At 38.1% G+C, this 16,510-nt stretch overlaps 4 protein-coding genes across 7 annotated transcripts; 1 reads left to right on the top strand and 3 right to left on the bottom strand.

Moving 5' to 3' along the window:
• The first annotated feature begins 840 nt into the window (after positions 1-840).
• Positions 841-2,660, top strand: LOC110772108 (ubiquitin-fold modifier-conjugating enzyme). The gene is made up of 3 exons (XM_021976507.2): positions 841-1,266; positions 1,377-1,438; positions 2,122-2,660. Exons 1-3 carry the CDS (start codon positions 934-936, stop codon positions 2,249-2,251), a joined length of 525 nt encoding a protein of 174 aa, XP_021832199.1. The 5' UTR covers positions 841-933; the 3' UTR covers positions 2,252-2,660.
• Positions 2,661-3,832: 1,172 nt separating this feature from the next.
• On the bottom strand, positions 3,833-10,031 carry LOC110772046 (uncharacterized). Of its 2 annotated transcripts, XM_088246413.1 has the most exons (6): positions 9,182-10,031; positions 7,791-7,818; positions 7,431-7,548; positions 6,967-7,326; positions 4,502-6,502; positions 3,833-4,381 (listed from the first exon to the last, which is right to left on the bottom strand). In XM_088246413.1, exons 1-6 carry the CDS (start codon positions 9,733-9,735, stop codon positions 3,963-3,965), a joined length of 3,480 nt encoding a protein of 1,159 aa, XP_088102539.1. In that variant the 5' UTR covers positions 9,736-10,031; the 3' UTR covers positions 3,833-3,962. The 2 variants fall into 2 exon arrangements, with proteins under 2 accessions (XP_088102539.1, XP_088102538.1); XM_088246412.1 differs by lacking the exon at positions 7,791-7,818 and having other exon boundaries at positions 7,431-7,502; positions 9,186-9,752.
• Positions 10,032-11,487: 1,456 nt separating this feature from the next.
• LOC110772032 (putative disease resistance protein RGA3) lies at positions 11,488-15,233 on the bottom strand. 3 transcript variants are annotated; one of them, XM_021976406.2, is made up of 3 exons: positions 12,374-15,233; positions 11,958-12,260; positions 11,488-11,715 (listed from the first exon to the last, which is right to left on the bottom strand). In XM_021976406.2, exon 1 carries the CDS (start codon positions 15,119-15,121, stop codon positions 12,374-12,376), a length of 2,748 nt encoding a protein of 915 aa, XP_021832098.2. In that variant the 5' UTR covers positions 15,122-15,233; the 3' UTR covers positions 11,488-11,715; positions 11,958-12,260. The 3 variants fall into 3 exon arrangements, with proteins under 3 accessions (XP_021832098.2, XP_088102536.1, XP_088102535.1); XM_088246410.1 differs by having other exon boundaries at positions 11,488-11,707; positions 12,374-15,150; XM_088246409.1 differs by having other exon boundaries at positions 11,488-11,704; positions 12,374-15,150.
• On the bottom strand, positions 15,159-16,240 carry LOC148298082 (putative disease resistance protein RGA4). Its single transcript, XM_088246411.1, has one exon. It carries the CDS (start codon positions 16,068-16,070, stop codon positions 15,159-15,161), a length of 912 nt encoding a protein of 303 aa, XP_088102537.1. The 5' UTR covers positions 16,071-16,240.
• Between the last annotated feature and the right edge of the window lie 270 nt (positions 16,241-16,510).

The raw sequence follows: 16,510 nt of genomic DNA, 5'->3' as shown, positions 1-16,510 counted from the left end.
TGCCAAATAAAGGAATTGTCAATTTCTTCTCTTAAATTCCCAACTTTTAGCTAAATTTTGAGTTATTTTAATTCCCTCATCCAAACGGAGGGTAAAAATACTCGTAAACATACAAAGTTGTAAAGAATGCTGTTATTTCCACTCACTTGTTATATTTTTCCATCCGCCTTATCTTTCCACCCACTATGTAAATTTTAAAAAACACAATCCTATCTTTCCACCCACCATTATTCCTAAAATACTAATTTAATTATTAATTCCAACATATTCTCATCTTTATGAAATTAGTATTAAATTAATTCAACTAAAGCTCCCTCACCCACCCAACCTAGTCAGCCACCCCAACCCCGTTGGCGGCAACCCTCCCATGCTCGCCAGAAACACCTCCTTTTCTCTATCTTTCTTTTTCCACTCCCACAAGACACACTAGATAAAAATTAAGGCTACATCTCTTTTTCACCTCTTTCTCTCTTCTTCACATCTCGCCTGATTCGACAAATCGATGGCTTGTAGTCATCATCTCTTCATAGCATCTCATCTACCCAAATTGAAAATTGAGCCAATTGAACTAAATCTGTACCAGTTCGGATTGGTTCAGTTCCCTTATACATGAAAACCAAACCGAATCATACAATGTGTAATTTTTTATTTTAAGAGATAAATCAGACTGAAACGGACCATGCCCACCCCTACCTTTTTTAGGACTTTTTATTACATTTTTCTTTTGGAAGAATTTTAATTGACAACAAAGAAAAGAAATTTTGAATTAATTTTAGAGTAAAATGTCGATTATACCCTCAGTTTCAGTTCATTGACAAATCACTGAACCCTTTTCCTGAAAAACATAAAGAAGCCAGCTTTTTAACGGGCACAAAGAGAAAGGAGATTAAATTTGGGGTTAGGGTTTTGTTTGTGAGAAAAAAAGGAATAAAAATGGAGGGTTGGGACCCGAACACGAAGTCGACGCTAACCCAGATCCCACTGTTGACGACGAAGGCCGGGCCGAGAGATGGGGCGGCATGGACGCAGAGGCTGAAGGAGGAGTACAAGGCTTTGATCGCCTACACCCAGATGAACAAGTCCAACGACAACGATTGGTTCCGAATCTCCGCGGCCAATCCGGAGGGGACACGTTGGACCGGAAAGTGCTGGTACGTCCACAACCTCCTCAAGTACGAGTTCGATCTCCAGTTCGATATCCCCGTCACCTACCCAGCCACCGCACCTGAGCTTGAGCTCCCTGAGCTCGACGGCAAGACCCAAAAGGTCGGCCCTTTTTCTGATTTTCCCATTTTGCCCTTTCCTCCTTTCTTTTATTTTTTTTTCTCTGGTTCTGAATTATGATTTTTTGGTCAATTGATGGTGGGTTGGTTCAGATGTATAGAGGGGGGAAGATCTGCTTGACAGTGCATTTCAAGCCGCTTTGGGCCAAGAACTGGTAATTTTGCTATTATTTAGTTGTTTTTAAATTTTGTATGTTAAATAATTGTGATCTTTTGATCTGTTTGGTCGCCGAGAAATAGTAGGAAAAGAAAGGAAAGTGGTTTTGGAGATTGTATACTTTTTGTAGTATTTGGGTTTAGAAGAGATTTCAAAATCCGGTGTGAGCGAAAGTCTGATAATTTTCTGGCTTTGTGAACTCGGCGCTTAATTGGTTTGAGCAGATATGACGTAACTGAACAAACAAAATGCAAAATTTGAATAATTCAATACATTAGTCTCTTTTTGTGAAAGTAATGTAGGTGTTTCGATTTCGTAACAACTCTATTTGCCTAGCTTCGCGTCGTGGAAGAATGGTATTTGTATTTTGTTCTGTGGAAGGAAAGTAATTGGTTAAGATACATTGGTGCACAACTATCACAACATAGTTTCTTGTTGTTTTTCAATTTGAAGTAAAATGAAAAACATTGATCTATAGAACTTTTACATTTCATGGCATTCACATGGTAGTTGCTTACCTAGAAATTTCAGTCTTCCTTTAATGTCATACAAGTTACTTACTCTATTCACTTCTGGAAAGTATTAAAGCAAGCAAACACCATGACATTTTTACATCTTTCTTAATAGCTTTTTTTGGGGTTATCGGCTAGTAGTTCTTATGATCGTTCTTATGTTATGCAGTCCGAGGTTTGGTATAGCACATGCACTATGTTTGGGTCTTGCACCATGGCTTGCAGCAGAGATTCCCATTCTTGTGGATTCTGGTATGGTTAAGCACAAAGATGATGCTGCATCATCAGCTGAATCTTAGTTCAATGTAATATTGACACTGTAAGAGTAAACCTCGATGACGGAAAATAAGTGTTGAGCCATAAGTAGCGGTGGGCACGGTCCAGTTTGGACCGGTTTTCTTAAAAGATTGGAACGTGGACCGAAAATGAGGACCAGTTCGGGTTGGACCGGCTTTGCTAAAAATTCATACATAAATCCGAACCAATCCGAACCTGTTCGGTTCCGATTTGGGCATGAGCCCAAAATTTAATTTTTTTTATTTTTTTACAAACCTGCCCAGAATGTATTTATATTATTGACATTGGAAAAGAAGCATCTCCTATGTGCTTCTCCATAAAATCACTTCAAATCACTTAGGGCTAGTTTGAGATTGTTGTCACTTATTAATAAATAAATAAAAAGTTGCTTCTATTGTGCTTTAAAAATAATTAGTTGTAAAGTAAAGTTGATCCATGTTTGGTAAACAATTCTTTTAAAGTATTGTTAGTACAAAAAGTAGTGTCAAAATCGTTTTGTAAATTTTAATATAGAACTATTGTAACTATGAATAATGACTCAAATAGCCATGATGTTGAAAGTGTTATGCCCTAAGTATGTGGCGGTAATGGTGGTGGCGAAAGAGATGGAAGTGAATGTGGTGGTGAAGGAGGTGGTGGTGGTGGTGGTAGTAGTTGTGGTGGTGGGGATGGCGGGTGTGGAGGTGGAGGTGGTGGCAGCATGGTGGTGGAGGTAGTGGTTGTAGTAGTGGTGGTGGTGGGGGTGGCGGTTGTGGAAGTGGAGGTGGCAGTGGTGGAAGTTGAGGATGTGGTAGTGGCGGTGGCGGTGGTGGTGGTGGTAGTGGCGGTGGCTGTGGTGGTGAAGGTGGTGGTAGAGGTGGTAGAGTTGAATGTGGAGGTGGAGGTGGTGTCATTTTTAAAAATTAATGATGGTATTTTGGGAATTTAAAATAATCGAGATATTTTATTTTTATCAAACATCTTAAACTGCTTAACTTTAAAGTGAAGCAGGTTTTGGTGAAAAAAAGAAATCCCAAAGGGAGCCTTAAAGTGATTATTTGGAGAAGTGATTTTCCATGAAAGTGATTATTGACTTTTGCAGAATCACTCTCAAACGAGCCCTTATTGTGGAGATATTAAAGATTGAGGATGGGATGATGCCATTCAGATTATTATCAGACTACAAAAAAAACTCTAAATTTTGAAAATCAAATATCTCATCTAATATAGTGTCTGTCACAATTTCACAATCCTTGCATGTTTGACTTTGTGGCCTAAGCATTATTAGTGTACAACAATTTCAATATATATGGATTTATGTAATCTAATCTAGCCAGCCTTATGTACTCGTTCATGACTTTTAGTATAAAATGTAACACTCATAATATTAATTCATACAACAATATTTACACGGAAATATCTAAACAGAAAATAAAAATGTCATATTCCCTTGAGCAAAACACGTTTGAGTTTGGATGTCTTTATACTTTTTTTTCTTTTCTTCTTCTTACTTTTGTTAACTTTTTTGAGAGAACATATTGACTAAGATATAACGTTTATTAGGCAAGTCAATCTGTTATATTCACGATTAACTATTATTCATGATTGACTTAATTCAATTAAGTTAGATGAGATACATAGTTAAAGTAGGTGGAAAAAAGTGTGGCCACAGCCACCACGACAAACACCAATAATCCCACTATGTCTTAGCTTATATTTAAGTCATAAGATCCATTAATTGAAGCGCTGAGCAAGAGGATGGTTTAACATCACACCTCCTCCTGCAGCAGCATCCTTCAGAAACTTCATCTTGATTTTGTTTAGTGTGGCTACAGCTTCCTTCATACTTATCCTCTCTTCTGGTGAGTTTGCACAACAAGCAAGAGCTAATCTCATAATGGATGATAAGCAATCCCTCTTCCTCACATGATCATCATCTTCCTGCTCTGTCCCACTCCCAAGCAAATTGCCATCCATAACTTCATCTATCATTGCATCTGTTAACAATAGTGAGTTTGCAATCCATTGCTTTATATTCATTTCATCACCAAACATCTCATCTGTTGGCTTTCTTCTTGTGAATGTTTCCATCACTACAATTCCGAAACTGTACACATCCCCTCTTGTTGAAACTATTCCTTCCATTCCATACTCTGCAACATGAATTATACTTATGTTCATGTGTATGATGAAATGAAAATTATGAGTTAAGTTCTTCATAATTAAGGACAAAATGTATAAAACTGAAAGATATTAAACTAGCAAGTACATACCTGGAGCTATATACCCAACTGTGGCCAGGGTCATGGTTTGGGTAACAGAATCTCCTCCACCCAAAAGTTTTGCAATTCCAAAATCAGCAACATGAGCAACCATATCATCATCTAGTAGTATATTGCTTGGCTTCATATCACAGTGCACAATAGGTATTGAATAACCATGGTGTAGGTATTCCAGTGCAGATGCAACGTCTATCATTATATTCAACCTCTGTAAGATATTCAAACAAGAGTAGTTTTGAGAATACAACCAATTGTCCAGGCTCCCATTAGGCATGTAGTTCAATACCAAGGCTTTGAAATCAATTTCACTGCAACAACTGATGATTTTGATAAGGTTTCGATGACGAATATTACTTAGCATTTCACATTCCCTGTCAAAACTCCTAAAAGCCCCTTCTAGCTGTAAATTGAAAACCTTTCCTGCAACATCTATTCCATCTGAAAGTGTCCCTTTATATACTGACCCAAAACCCCCACTTCCAAGTAAGTTATTTTCGTTAAATCCATTTGTGGCCCTTAGAAGTTCTAGGTATGAAATTCTTCTCCAAAGAAGTTGAGGCAACGAGGTAGCCTCTCCAGCAACTTCCACATTCCTTTTCCTGCGTATTACAAAGATAGATATGGAGGCCACAAAGAAAATTACTGATACGATCACTGGGATGATATATTTAGCTTTCCTCCAATTTGGTTCAATTGTACTATTTTTGCATGGTGGAACATGGAGTCTGGCTGCACCACAGAGTGCCCTGTTTGAGACAAATGATTGAGCGGAAAAGTTTTGGAATGGTCCACCTGTTGGAATTTCTCCTTGGAGCCTGTTGAAAGACAAATCCAGATACTTGAGATGTAAGAGAGCTTCTAAAGACCTTGGAATCACTCCAGCCAGATTGTTTCTGGATAAATCCAAGTGTTCGAGGCTTACCAAGTCGTGAAATGAACTTGGAATAAGGCCTTCCAAATTATTATTTGCCAAGGATAGAATAACCAAATCCCAAAGACCCCCAATGGTGCTTGGTATAACACCAGATAAATGGTTATTTGATAAATCTACATCTACCACAACTTTCAACTCTGCAATATCTTGCGAGAGAGGTCCAATTAGAGAATTGGATGATATGTTTACATGCAAGATATAGGCAAGTCTCCAAAGAGTAGATGGTATTGTGGAACTCAACGAATTGGACTCCAGTGATAGAGTTCTTAGAGATGTGGATAGATTTCCCAAGCAAGAAGGTATAGAACCCGAGAGTTGATTACTACCCAAATATAAGTAAGCTAGGTTTTCTAATTGACAAAGTTGATATGGGATGTACCCTCGCAACTTGTTACCAGAAAAAAACAGACCTTGGAGATTCCCAAGTCTTCCCACTGCAGTTGGAATTGAGCCACTCAATTGATTGTACCTCAGGGATAAGGTTAACAAGTTGCTAAAGTTGCCAATACCAATGGGAATGTTACCCCTCATGCTGCAATTTAATAAATTAATATATTGAAGCGACGATGTAGAGCAATTCCGAAAGGAATCGTCAAGTCTGGCATTTAACGGATTATCTCGCAAGGATAGTTTTGTCAAATTTCTAAGATTAGCCAAACAAGAGAGAATGCTTGCTTCTGGAGTCGAAGTGATTTGAATCGTCAAATTATTCCGGCCTAAGTGAAGACTCTGAAGGTTTTTTAAGGCACAAAGCGTCCTTGGAATAAACCCTGTAAATGAGTTGTTGTTCAAATCTATCTTGCTGAGCGTAGAAGCATTGGAGAGGTTGGGGATTTCTCCGCTGAGGTCATTTGCTGCTATATAAAGCTGTTGTAGGTTTGGAAGCCCAAGGCCTATGTTTGCTGGGAGGCTACCCGATAGCTGATTCCGACTAAGCAACATTACTCTTATCGTGGAGATATTGAAGATTGAGGATGGGATGAGGCCATTCAGATTATTATCACCAACTGCAAAAGACTCTAAATTTTGAAGATCGCTTATCTCATCTGGTATAGTTCCTGCCACAATGTCACAACCGTTGCATGTTTAAACTTTGTGGCCTTAGCACTAGTATTAGTCTACAACAATTTCACTATGTATGGATTTATGTAATCTAATCTAACCCTATCTACTCGTTCATGACCTTTAATATAAAATGTCACATTCATAATATTAATTAATACGACAATATTTACACGGAAATCTCTAAAAAGAAAGTAAAAGTACTAAAAAGATTTGTGTTTGAAACAAATTTAGAAATCGGGCCATAATTTACAAAATTTCATATTCCCTTGATCAAAACACGTTTTTGTTTGCATGTCTTTATACCTCTTCTTCTTTTTGACAAAAAAAAATTGTTATATTCATGATTAACTATCTCCCTCATTTACTAAAATATGAAATAGTTAAATAATGATAAATTATGCAACCAAAATAAAAAAGATAAATCATAATTGGATCAAAATAATGAAATATCAATTACCCGTCAAATTGTTGTTGTCAAGGTATATCTCCTTCATCATTGTTAAGTTCCCAATATTTTTTGGTATGCTTCCACTGAAATTGTTTTCCTCCAAATATAGTATAAGAAGCTTTTTGCATTGCCATAATTTGGATGGAAGTGGACCATCAAACTGGTTGAGACCCAAATCCAAGTTTTGAAGACTAGGAAGATGTTGGCATATATTGTCTGGAAGACCACCACTCAAGCTATTTCCATATAGAGTCAACGTAGTCAAAGAAGACATGTTGAAAACAACCACAGGAACAGGGCCTTTTAGGGCATTGTATTGCACATACAACTCTTCCACATGATCTAAAAAGCCAATCTCTTTTGGAATTTCTGAAAAATCATTAAGATATATGCACATTTATATGTTAACAAAATCCGAGTCAATATAACTGGATCACATCAAGGCAAGGCAATGCAACAAATTACAAATATACCGTTGAAATTGTTAGAATTAAGGTTGATCTCCTTCAGCATTGTTAAGTTCCCTATTTCTCTTGGTATCCCACCTGTTATGTATTCCAAACAAAGACTCATAATACATTTAAATAAAGGCTTATTATCACAAAACATCCCTGACGTTTGCGAAATTATCACATTGCATCCCTAATGTTTTTTTGTATCATTAATGGTCCCTAACGTTAATACAGGTACTCTTAAATAGTCCCTCTGTCAAAAAAACCGTTAAATCCAAGGGTATAATCGTCAAATCAATCCAAAACTATAATATTTTTTTCCTTCCCTTCTCTCTTTTTTTCTTTCTTCTTTCTTCTTTCTCTCCGCCTGGCCCCGCTCACTGTTCTTCTTTCTTTCTTTTTTCCTTCCCTTCTCTCTCTCTCTCTCTCTCTCTCTCTCTCTCTCTCTCTCTCTCTCTCTTTGTCTCCTCTAGCCACCCAAACCACCAAAGCCACCACCGTGGGATCTTATATCCCTGCCCCTCTCTCTACTCTGTCTGCAACTCTCTCCCTGCCCCCTCCCACAGCCCACCAACCCATCCACTCTAGCCACCCAAACCACCACCTCGACCTCCATAACCACCACCGTGGGATCTTATACCCCTGCCCCTCTATATACTTTCTCTGCAACTCTCTCCCTGCCCCATTCCACAGCCCACCAACCCAGCACTCTAGCCACCCAAATCACCACCCCGAGAGAAGGAAAGAGGAAGAAAAAAGAGAAAAAAGAAAAAAGAAAAAAAGAGAAAGAAGGAAAGAAGAAAAATGAGGAACAAAGAAGGAAAGAAGAAAAAAAAAAGGGAGAGAAAGAAGAAACAGCGAAGGAAAAGAAGAAGAAAAGAGGAGGAAAGAGAGGAGAAAAAAAAAAAAAAAAAGAGAAACAGAGAGAGAGAGAGAAGGGAAGAAAAAAAAAATTATAATTTTGGATTGATTTGACGATTATACCCTAGATTTAACGGTTTTTTTGACAGAAGGACTATTTAAGAGTACCTATATTAACGTTAGGGACCATTAATGATACAAAAAAACGTTAGGGATGCAATGTGATAATTTCACAAACGTCAGGGATGTTTTGTGATAATAAGCCTTAAATAAATGAAATTATAAGAAGAAAAAAATACCATGACAACTACATAATTTATAGAAAAACTCTTAGAGTGCCTATTTGGAGAAGAAAAAAAAACCTCAACTAGTCACTTGTCACTTTCTAATTGGTTCTTAGTATGTTACAATTTTTTCACTAGTTGAAGATACAATGTGGAGTTTTTCTGTAGTATTGGATTTGAAGGGCGTTTTTATAAAATAAAATAAAATAAAATGCTATGTTATGTTATAATGGGCCTATATGTTAAAACCTCATAAATATTCCCCATATATATATATATATATATATCATTCATTATTTACAATCTATGTCATTATCCCTCAACGCCCAACAAGTTTTTATCATTTGTAGCCTACAATAGGTAGTCCCTAGTTTTAGAAATGTAAGTTTTGTAAAAAATTTCGAGTATAGCAAAAAACCAACATGAATAGACTCAACCACCCTTAAAATTTAAAACCAAATATCTAATCTATTCAAGTGAGAGTTTTTTAGTATTGGATGACCTGCAAGGAAGAAAAAATTAGCCTAATTTTCTAAAGAACACATCGGGCTTATAGATTAATAACAATATGTTAAAACATATAATGATAGATCAACAATAGAGTATATATAACTTCTTGACACATACGTACCTGATAGTTGATTAGCCCTTAGATTAAGTACTTGCAGTGTAGACAAGTTGAAGATAGTCATAGGTATGGAACCTGAAAACTGATTGCCATACAAATTGAAGCTTTGAAGTTTGGGGAAGGACCCAAACCACGATGGAATGGATCCCATAAAATTGTTGTATCCGAAGCTAATCAACTTCAAGCGACGCAAATAAGACAATTGATAGGGCAAAGCACCATCGAAGCTGTTATTGTTGAAGCTTAGTGCAACAAGGAATGAGAGGTTGCCTAAGTGTGGTGGAATGGTGCCAGTGAAACCCATGTACGAGAGATTCAATGATGCTACTCTGAGGTGGCGAGAACCACAAGTGACGCCAACCCAGTTGCAGACGGAGGTGGTGGTTGACCAGTTGACCAAGATGTTGTGAGGGTCACTAGTGATATGGGATTTGAGAGCAAGAAGAGCAAACTGGTCTGTGGTGATGTCGGTTTGTGTTGCACCTACTATACCTATAGAACTGTAGTGTACCAGCAACAACGTTATCGACAAGAGGAAACGACTTCTCTCCATGAGCACAGAAAACAGACAAGTTCCTTCCAACTACCAAGTGTTTTTCGTTTTCTTTTTTCCCCCGAGTTTGAAAACTTGAAATGATTGAATAATTTGTTGCAGTGCCAATATATGAAGCCAGAACAAGTTGCCAAAGACTGGGATTGCACCCCGGGGGAGGAAATTCGCGAGTAGCCAAATGCAGCGACTTAGACTTGTAAGAAAGGAAGAATGGGCAAATGGATTTAACGAAAGCAACTTACTTGGAAGAATGGACAATTTCAGATGGTATATCTGAAGGGGCTTTCAAGAGCTTTCATAGGGAATGTGGGTTTTCGGTGTTAAATCCATTTGTCTGTTTTCGCTGCTCCATTCATTGCAACAACGACCTAAACTTGCAACAATGACTTAGACTTGCAACAACGATTCATGATATTCCATTTGTATCTTTTCGGTGTTAAATCCATTTGTCTGTTTACGCGTCTTCTTTACGTCAATCATGATTCATGATATTCCGTCAATCAAGATTCATATATGGTCAATCAATCCAGTCTCCTTCGCATAATAAGGGCCCTTCACTTTGATTTTTTTTCTTCATTTTTTCAGAAATTTGTAATTATCTAGGCACAACATGACTTAAATTCATTGCAACAGGTCATGGTGAGTAAGTAGCAATTTACCGGAACCGAGGCATATAATTTATCTGCAGAGAAATACATTTTTGAGATCAAATACATACGTACTCTTGAAGCCATTTTCATTTTTAGCTTTGAAATACTTACATGTACATTGCAAGATATGAATTCACACCTTTTTTCTTTCTTTTTTTCATTTTTTTTTTTCAGTTGATATGTTCTTGTGCTTCTTGTTTTCTTTCAAAATTGTTTGTGTTCTATGGTTGAAGTAGTGACTCATAATGCTCGGGTTAGGCATCAATTACGCGCTTGCACCTTGTTGCATCCAGAGACGAATTCCATGTCTCTTATACTCCAAATTTTGTATGTGGGCTCAAATGAATTGAGCTGAGAAGTGTATGTGACCAGATCTGGTTTCTTGGGTATAAATGCTCTGGTTCAGCTTGAGTTTTTTGTGTTGTAAATATTTCTCTGACAAAGGCTTATTTAGTTCACTCACAACAATGCGCACCATTTTCAATTTGGAGGATCGATAGTATGTTAGCATAAACTTTCCAGGCATTGAAGTTGTTAATTCATGCAAGTCTTTAAGGCTTATGACATGTAAGTAGGAATCTGGAAACTTAGAAATAGGGAAAGTAGGAAATTGGAATTGGATCAACTACCTCATCCTAGTTGATCCAATTCCTTATTTTGAGGGTATTCCAACACTGATCTACAGTTTTCATTTGTTAAAGTAGGAAAAATTATTGCTTCAGTGAGATGGTAGATTCAGTAGTTAAAACACTAACAAAATGGTAACTGAAGAATGAGAAAGCATAACACTAAAAAAAAATGGTAACTGAAGGATGAGAAAGCACAAAGAAATATTGAAAATAATAGTGAAGCAAGACCCATTATTCAAATGAAGCCTTTTCTTTTCAAGAATTATTTCATACCTAATTACATCCCAATTCTACCATATTGCATTATGTTTCCTATTTCAAAATAAGGAATGTATATAATTTAGTCTAAACACCAACTAAATTCCTTTTGGTACTTTTTATTTTTTGTGGGTCGAAACCTTTTGTATTTGTACTATTTTCTCTTCTCAAAGTCCAAAAAACTTGGCAGCTATTGTAACAAGAGATTTAAAATCTTGGGGAAAAATTATTCAGTAGCAGCCAGCAGAATAAGAATACGTTGATTCTTACAAGTATTAAATGTGCAAGCACACACAATAGATACAAATTACAAAGCACACATAAATAAGAGCCCAGTCCTAATTTACAAGAGATACAAACACAAACTCTCCACAAACCCAATTGTTCTGTCATCTTTACCATGCTTTACGCTTGTTTACCCAAATTCATTGCCTGCTGGAAAACTGCAATGAACAGTAAGTAAATGAAATCAGGGGATTGCTAGCCTTGATTAAAATGGATGGTAACAAATATAATTCCTAAGAAAACAAATACAAATTGAAATTAATGGATGGCCATTTCCTTGAAATTCAGGAGGAAAAACATAATCCACCCTAAAAGGGCATAGAAAATAAAAGAAACAGAAAAACGAAACATATTGAACTTGTTAATCTAACACAGCCAGCCAGATTTTGGTTAATGGTACCTGATATTGTAGAATATGCACTGGACTTGAGACGAAACAACAAACATGAGAACACAGGGCCAATGGTTCAGGTCGCAAGCAGAGTTGCAGAAGTCATAGCAACCCAAAAATGAAACATTACTATTTGAACAGAGAATATTTCAACTGCATGGCCTTCAAGATTCTTAAAACCCTCAGGTGCAAATTTACAAGATGGACATTAACTGTGACCCATTTTGACTCGATCACGATTCACAATTCCGTCGGATCATGATCCCAAATGGCTTCTTATGCTACGTACAACCAGCCATCAGTTCTTCAAAACTGCAAGAAAATAAAAGAAAAGAAAGAAGCACTTTTAGATTCTGAATAACAGCATCTGAAGCATAATTATTAGTCATGATATTCAACTACATTAGCATTACGAAATTACTTACCTAAGGATTTTGTGACGTGGACGCATTTTGTGACGTGGATGCAATGTGTTGCCTCTGCTGCAATGCCGATGATTCAACATAGATATAAGGGACATGAGATATCTTCTCCCAGCCCTCGCCTTTTCCTCTCTCACAATGGTGCTCAAGATCAGGACAGTCTCTGATGGACAGATGTTGCAGTGCACTTAGACGTCCTAAACCTTCTGGTAACGATTTTATATTTGGACAGTTGGAGATTGCCAAGGATCGAAGTGAAACAAGATGCTCCACCCAGTTGGGCAGCTCCATGAGTTTCGGGCAGCTACGAAGTTCCAGGATTTGCAATTTCTTCAGGTGTTGGAGTCCCTCTGGCAGAGATGCGAGCTCTGGACAGCTTAAAATTGTCATGCTTCTAAGTTCCACAAGGCAATGGAAATTATCTGGCAGATGAACTAGGTTTGAACAATACATGATTGTGAGGTTCTCAAGAGCTGTGAGGTGTTTCATCCCCATTGGCAAAGATGTTAAGCGGGGACAATTCTCAATTGAGAATGATCGAAGTGAGCACAGGCCTTCCATGCCTTCCTCTGGCAAACAGATTAAACTAGGACACTCAATAATATCCAAGTTCTCCAGTGAAGTGAGGCTTTTTAATCCATGTGGCAAAGTTTTCAGTTCGTCACACCATCCAATTTTCAGTGATTTCAGATCAGCGAGGTTTGCCAGATTTTCAGGCACTGAGCCAAGCTTGGGGCAAGAGGTAACTGTTAATGACATCAAACGAGAATTGTTTTGCAACAATTTTTTTGGTAGAAACATTAAGTCCTGAAAGAAGTCAATAACGAGGGTGGAGAGTGTGTTTAGCTCGGACGTGGACCTTACTATCAATTGGTTGCACTTTTGCAGCTCCAAGTATTTGAGACGTGGGAACCATGGCATGGTAATCAACAATGGACATTTTGTGATGATTAGTTTATCCAGGCAAATAAATGCCTCTGCAGAATCCACACTGCTCCAAGTTTTCAATTCAGGAAAGTCTCGGAGGGTTAGTTCTTTCAGTGACGAGAATGGTCGGTCACCTTCACCTGAGAACTCAACACCGATGTTTATGATGGAATCCATTCCTTGGATGTTAAGGATCTTGAGGATTGGAAGTTGCCCAAGTGTAGGAAGACTCTCACAGTTTTTGCAGTTAATTAAGTTCACCTGGGTGAGACTTTCAAGGCCAGACATATTCATCCAAATTGGAAACGCTGCTCCTGAATAACCTTTTATGGACAACTTTCTTATAGAGGGTTTTGGTTTAAAAGAATCCAATAGCTCCTCATCACCTCTTTGATTGCACCTGGGACTCTGTCTGCTGGATGTGTAACTAGCTGACTTACCCTCATCACCATTTCCCCATAACAGTTCCAATGAGTAGAAGTTTGTTGATGCCATCCACTTCTTAACATCATCTATGAATACGGCACGCATAGGATTCTCCAGATACAAATGAGCATACTCCAGGTGTGTGATTTTTAAGTTGCCTCGAAGATTATTCAGTCTCAGAAGCTGCCAAATGCCATCTTCAATTTCACAACCAGCAATAAACACTGGTAAAGTTCGAAGTTGGCATAACTTTCCGATTGATGGGGGCATGTAAGCAAGTCTTGCACAATTATCTATATTCAGATGTCTCAGTCCTATCAACCTTGCTGTACCACTTGGTAGCTCCCTGAGCTCACTGCAACTTGAAAGATTCAGTGTCTGCAAATTGCAGAGATCACAGATTGTTTCCGGCATGCTCTCAATGAGAGTATAAGAGAGATCAAGATATCTCAAATATATCAACCCACCAATCGATCTGTGCAGTCTTTTAGTGCCACATCCACTCAGATTTAGCACTCTGAGGTGCTTAAAAGTTGAGAGTAAGGCAGGAGGGACTTGTGCAGAATCCTCTCTTGGTGACAGCAAATTGAGCGTACGCAGTTTCTTTGCTTTACACAAGGCTCTCGGGATCAAACAAGAGCTGGGATTGCAAACAACCGATGCATGACGTAGCTTTGAGAAACCATCTGTTGTGTAGAGACTTTCAATGAGATTAGAATGCACGTTGTCATGCCCAATAGTCATAAATTCTTCTCCAGAGACAGACTTTGCAAGATCATGGATAAGGTCATGCATTTTAAACTCTGTCATAACTTCGTCGTCATCAGATTTTCTTATGCCTTGAAAGAAAGACATCATCAATAAGTTGTTAAAACACTCATTCCCAATGTCCTCCAGTTCCATTAAAGACTCTTTACGAATCAAGTCTTGTGCAATCCATTGATGGATCAACTTTTCCTTATTAATCTCATAATTTTTAGGGAACACTGAGCAATACGCAAAACAAGGTTTTATACGCGATGGCAAGTGATTGTAACTAAGTCGTAAGATTGTTAAAATTCTGTTCTCACCTCCATTGTTACTCCATATCTCACTCTTTTGCACATTTGACCACTCACTTTCTTCTCTTTTAAAGCGCAGTAGGCTGCCAAGAATTTTAGCAACCAAAGGTACACCTTTGCACTTGTCAACTATTTGTTCACCAATGGTCAATAGGCTCCGAAATTCTTCTTCTCCTCGGTCTGCAAAGGCTCGTTGCTTAAACAAATTCCAGCAATCATCTCTGCTTAGCGCTTCCAAACGATAAGGGGGAAATGCACTAGTAATTGCTGCAACTGCTTCACTCCTTGTGGTCAGTATAATTTTACTTCCATCTGCAGTGCCCTTCAACGGATTCATCAGTTTTTCCCATTCATCTTGATCCTCATTCCACACATCATCTAGCACAAGCAAGCAAGTGTCTTTTCCCCCATAATGATTCCCTCACTTGAGATTGGAGGACCCCAATCTGCAAGGAATCACGACTATCCTTTGTGACATAACCCAACATTTCATTGATGATCCTTTTTGGGTTGAAATTGTCATTGACGGATACCCACATCTCAAGTTCAAAATGCCTCTTGACCCTGAGATCATTATAGACTAACTGAGCAAGCGTTGTCTTCCCCATGCCTCCAATTCCAACAATCGGAATTACTGGGACTTGAGGACCACTGGATGACAGTAACATCTCAACAATCTTCTCCACATCATATTCTCTGCCAAAAACCTTAGATTCATCAACATAAGGTCCGGTTTCACGTCTCTCCATGGTATCTGACCGCTTATAGGGCGAATATTGTTTGAATTGGAAACAAGACATTTGCTTGGTGAGATCATCCAGACTTTCTCGAATCTCCTTCAGCTTATGCGACATTTTGAAATGAATTGAAATTGTTGCAAGCTTAAAATTAGTCTTCCTTAACTTATATGTTGTCTGCTCTCGAATCTCTCTCAGTTTCAGATCAAACCACCCTGTCGTGTTCCTAATTCGGCGTGGTACAGCAACTGGTTTGTAAAAACCATGTTTCATCATCAGTCTTCTTTGCACGAGAGTGAACATCTCATCCAACAGGTCGTTAGCATCATAGGCCACATCTTTGAGCTTGACCAGCCAAGTCCTCACCTTCTGATCTTTCATTTGCTGCTCCTCTGCGTCCTCCATCACTGCTTGAATCACCGGTAAGGTGTGCTGCAGCTTCTCTATCTCCTTCTTAACATCCCTGCAAATTTGCAGTTCACCAATAACAGAGGAAGTCAGCCTTCCAAAGAGCAGCTCCAGAAGTGGTGCTACAAGCACAGATTCCATGGCGGGTCCTTCCCAACAGATGTGATGTTTAACAAACACATATGATACCTTCCACAGTTTAACAAACACAGATGTGATTGAACAATCAGTCACAGCTTTGAACAGGAAATCTCTTAGTAGCTGCTGAGTACAGGGCAAGAGCTGTTGAAGTGGGAAGGGTTGACTTTCAAGTCAAAATTCGTTGAGTAGGGTTTAGGGTACTCAACAACTCTCTTTCATTTTTTTTTTTTTAAGATTTGGACTTGTTCTAGACGACAACGACCTAAGGTTTACTAAACTATCATATTGCATCATTATTGTTTTTGGTTTTTTTGTCATTTGTGTTCCTCAAGGTTTGTATGTGTGCTCACAAATGGTTCTTACCATCAGGTTCCATAAAAAACTCTATTAGTTTGTTGACGTGGTATATATATATATATATATATATATATTTAAATAAT

This window comes from Prunus avium, chromosome 1, assembly GCF_965620075.1.
Source record: "Prunus avium chromosome 1, drPruAviu1.hap1.1, whole genome shotgun sequence".
Classification (NCBI taxonomy): Eukaryota; Viridiplantae; Streptophyta; class Magnoliopsida; order Rosales; family Rosaceae; genus Prunus; species Prunus avium.
This window is presented reverse-complemented; position numbering and strand designations above follow the sequence as displayed.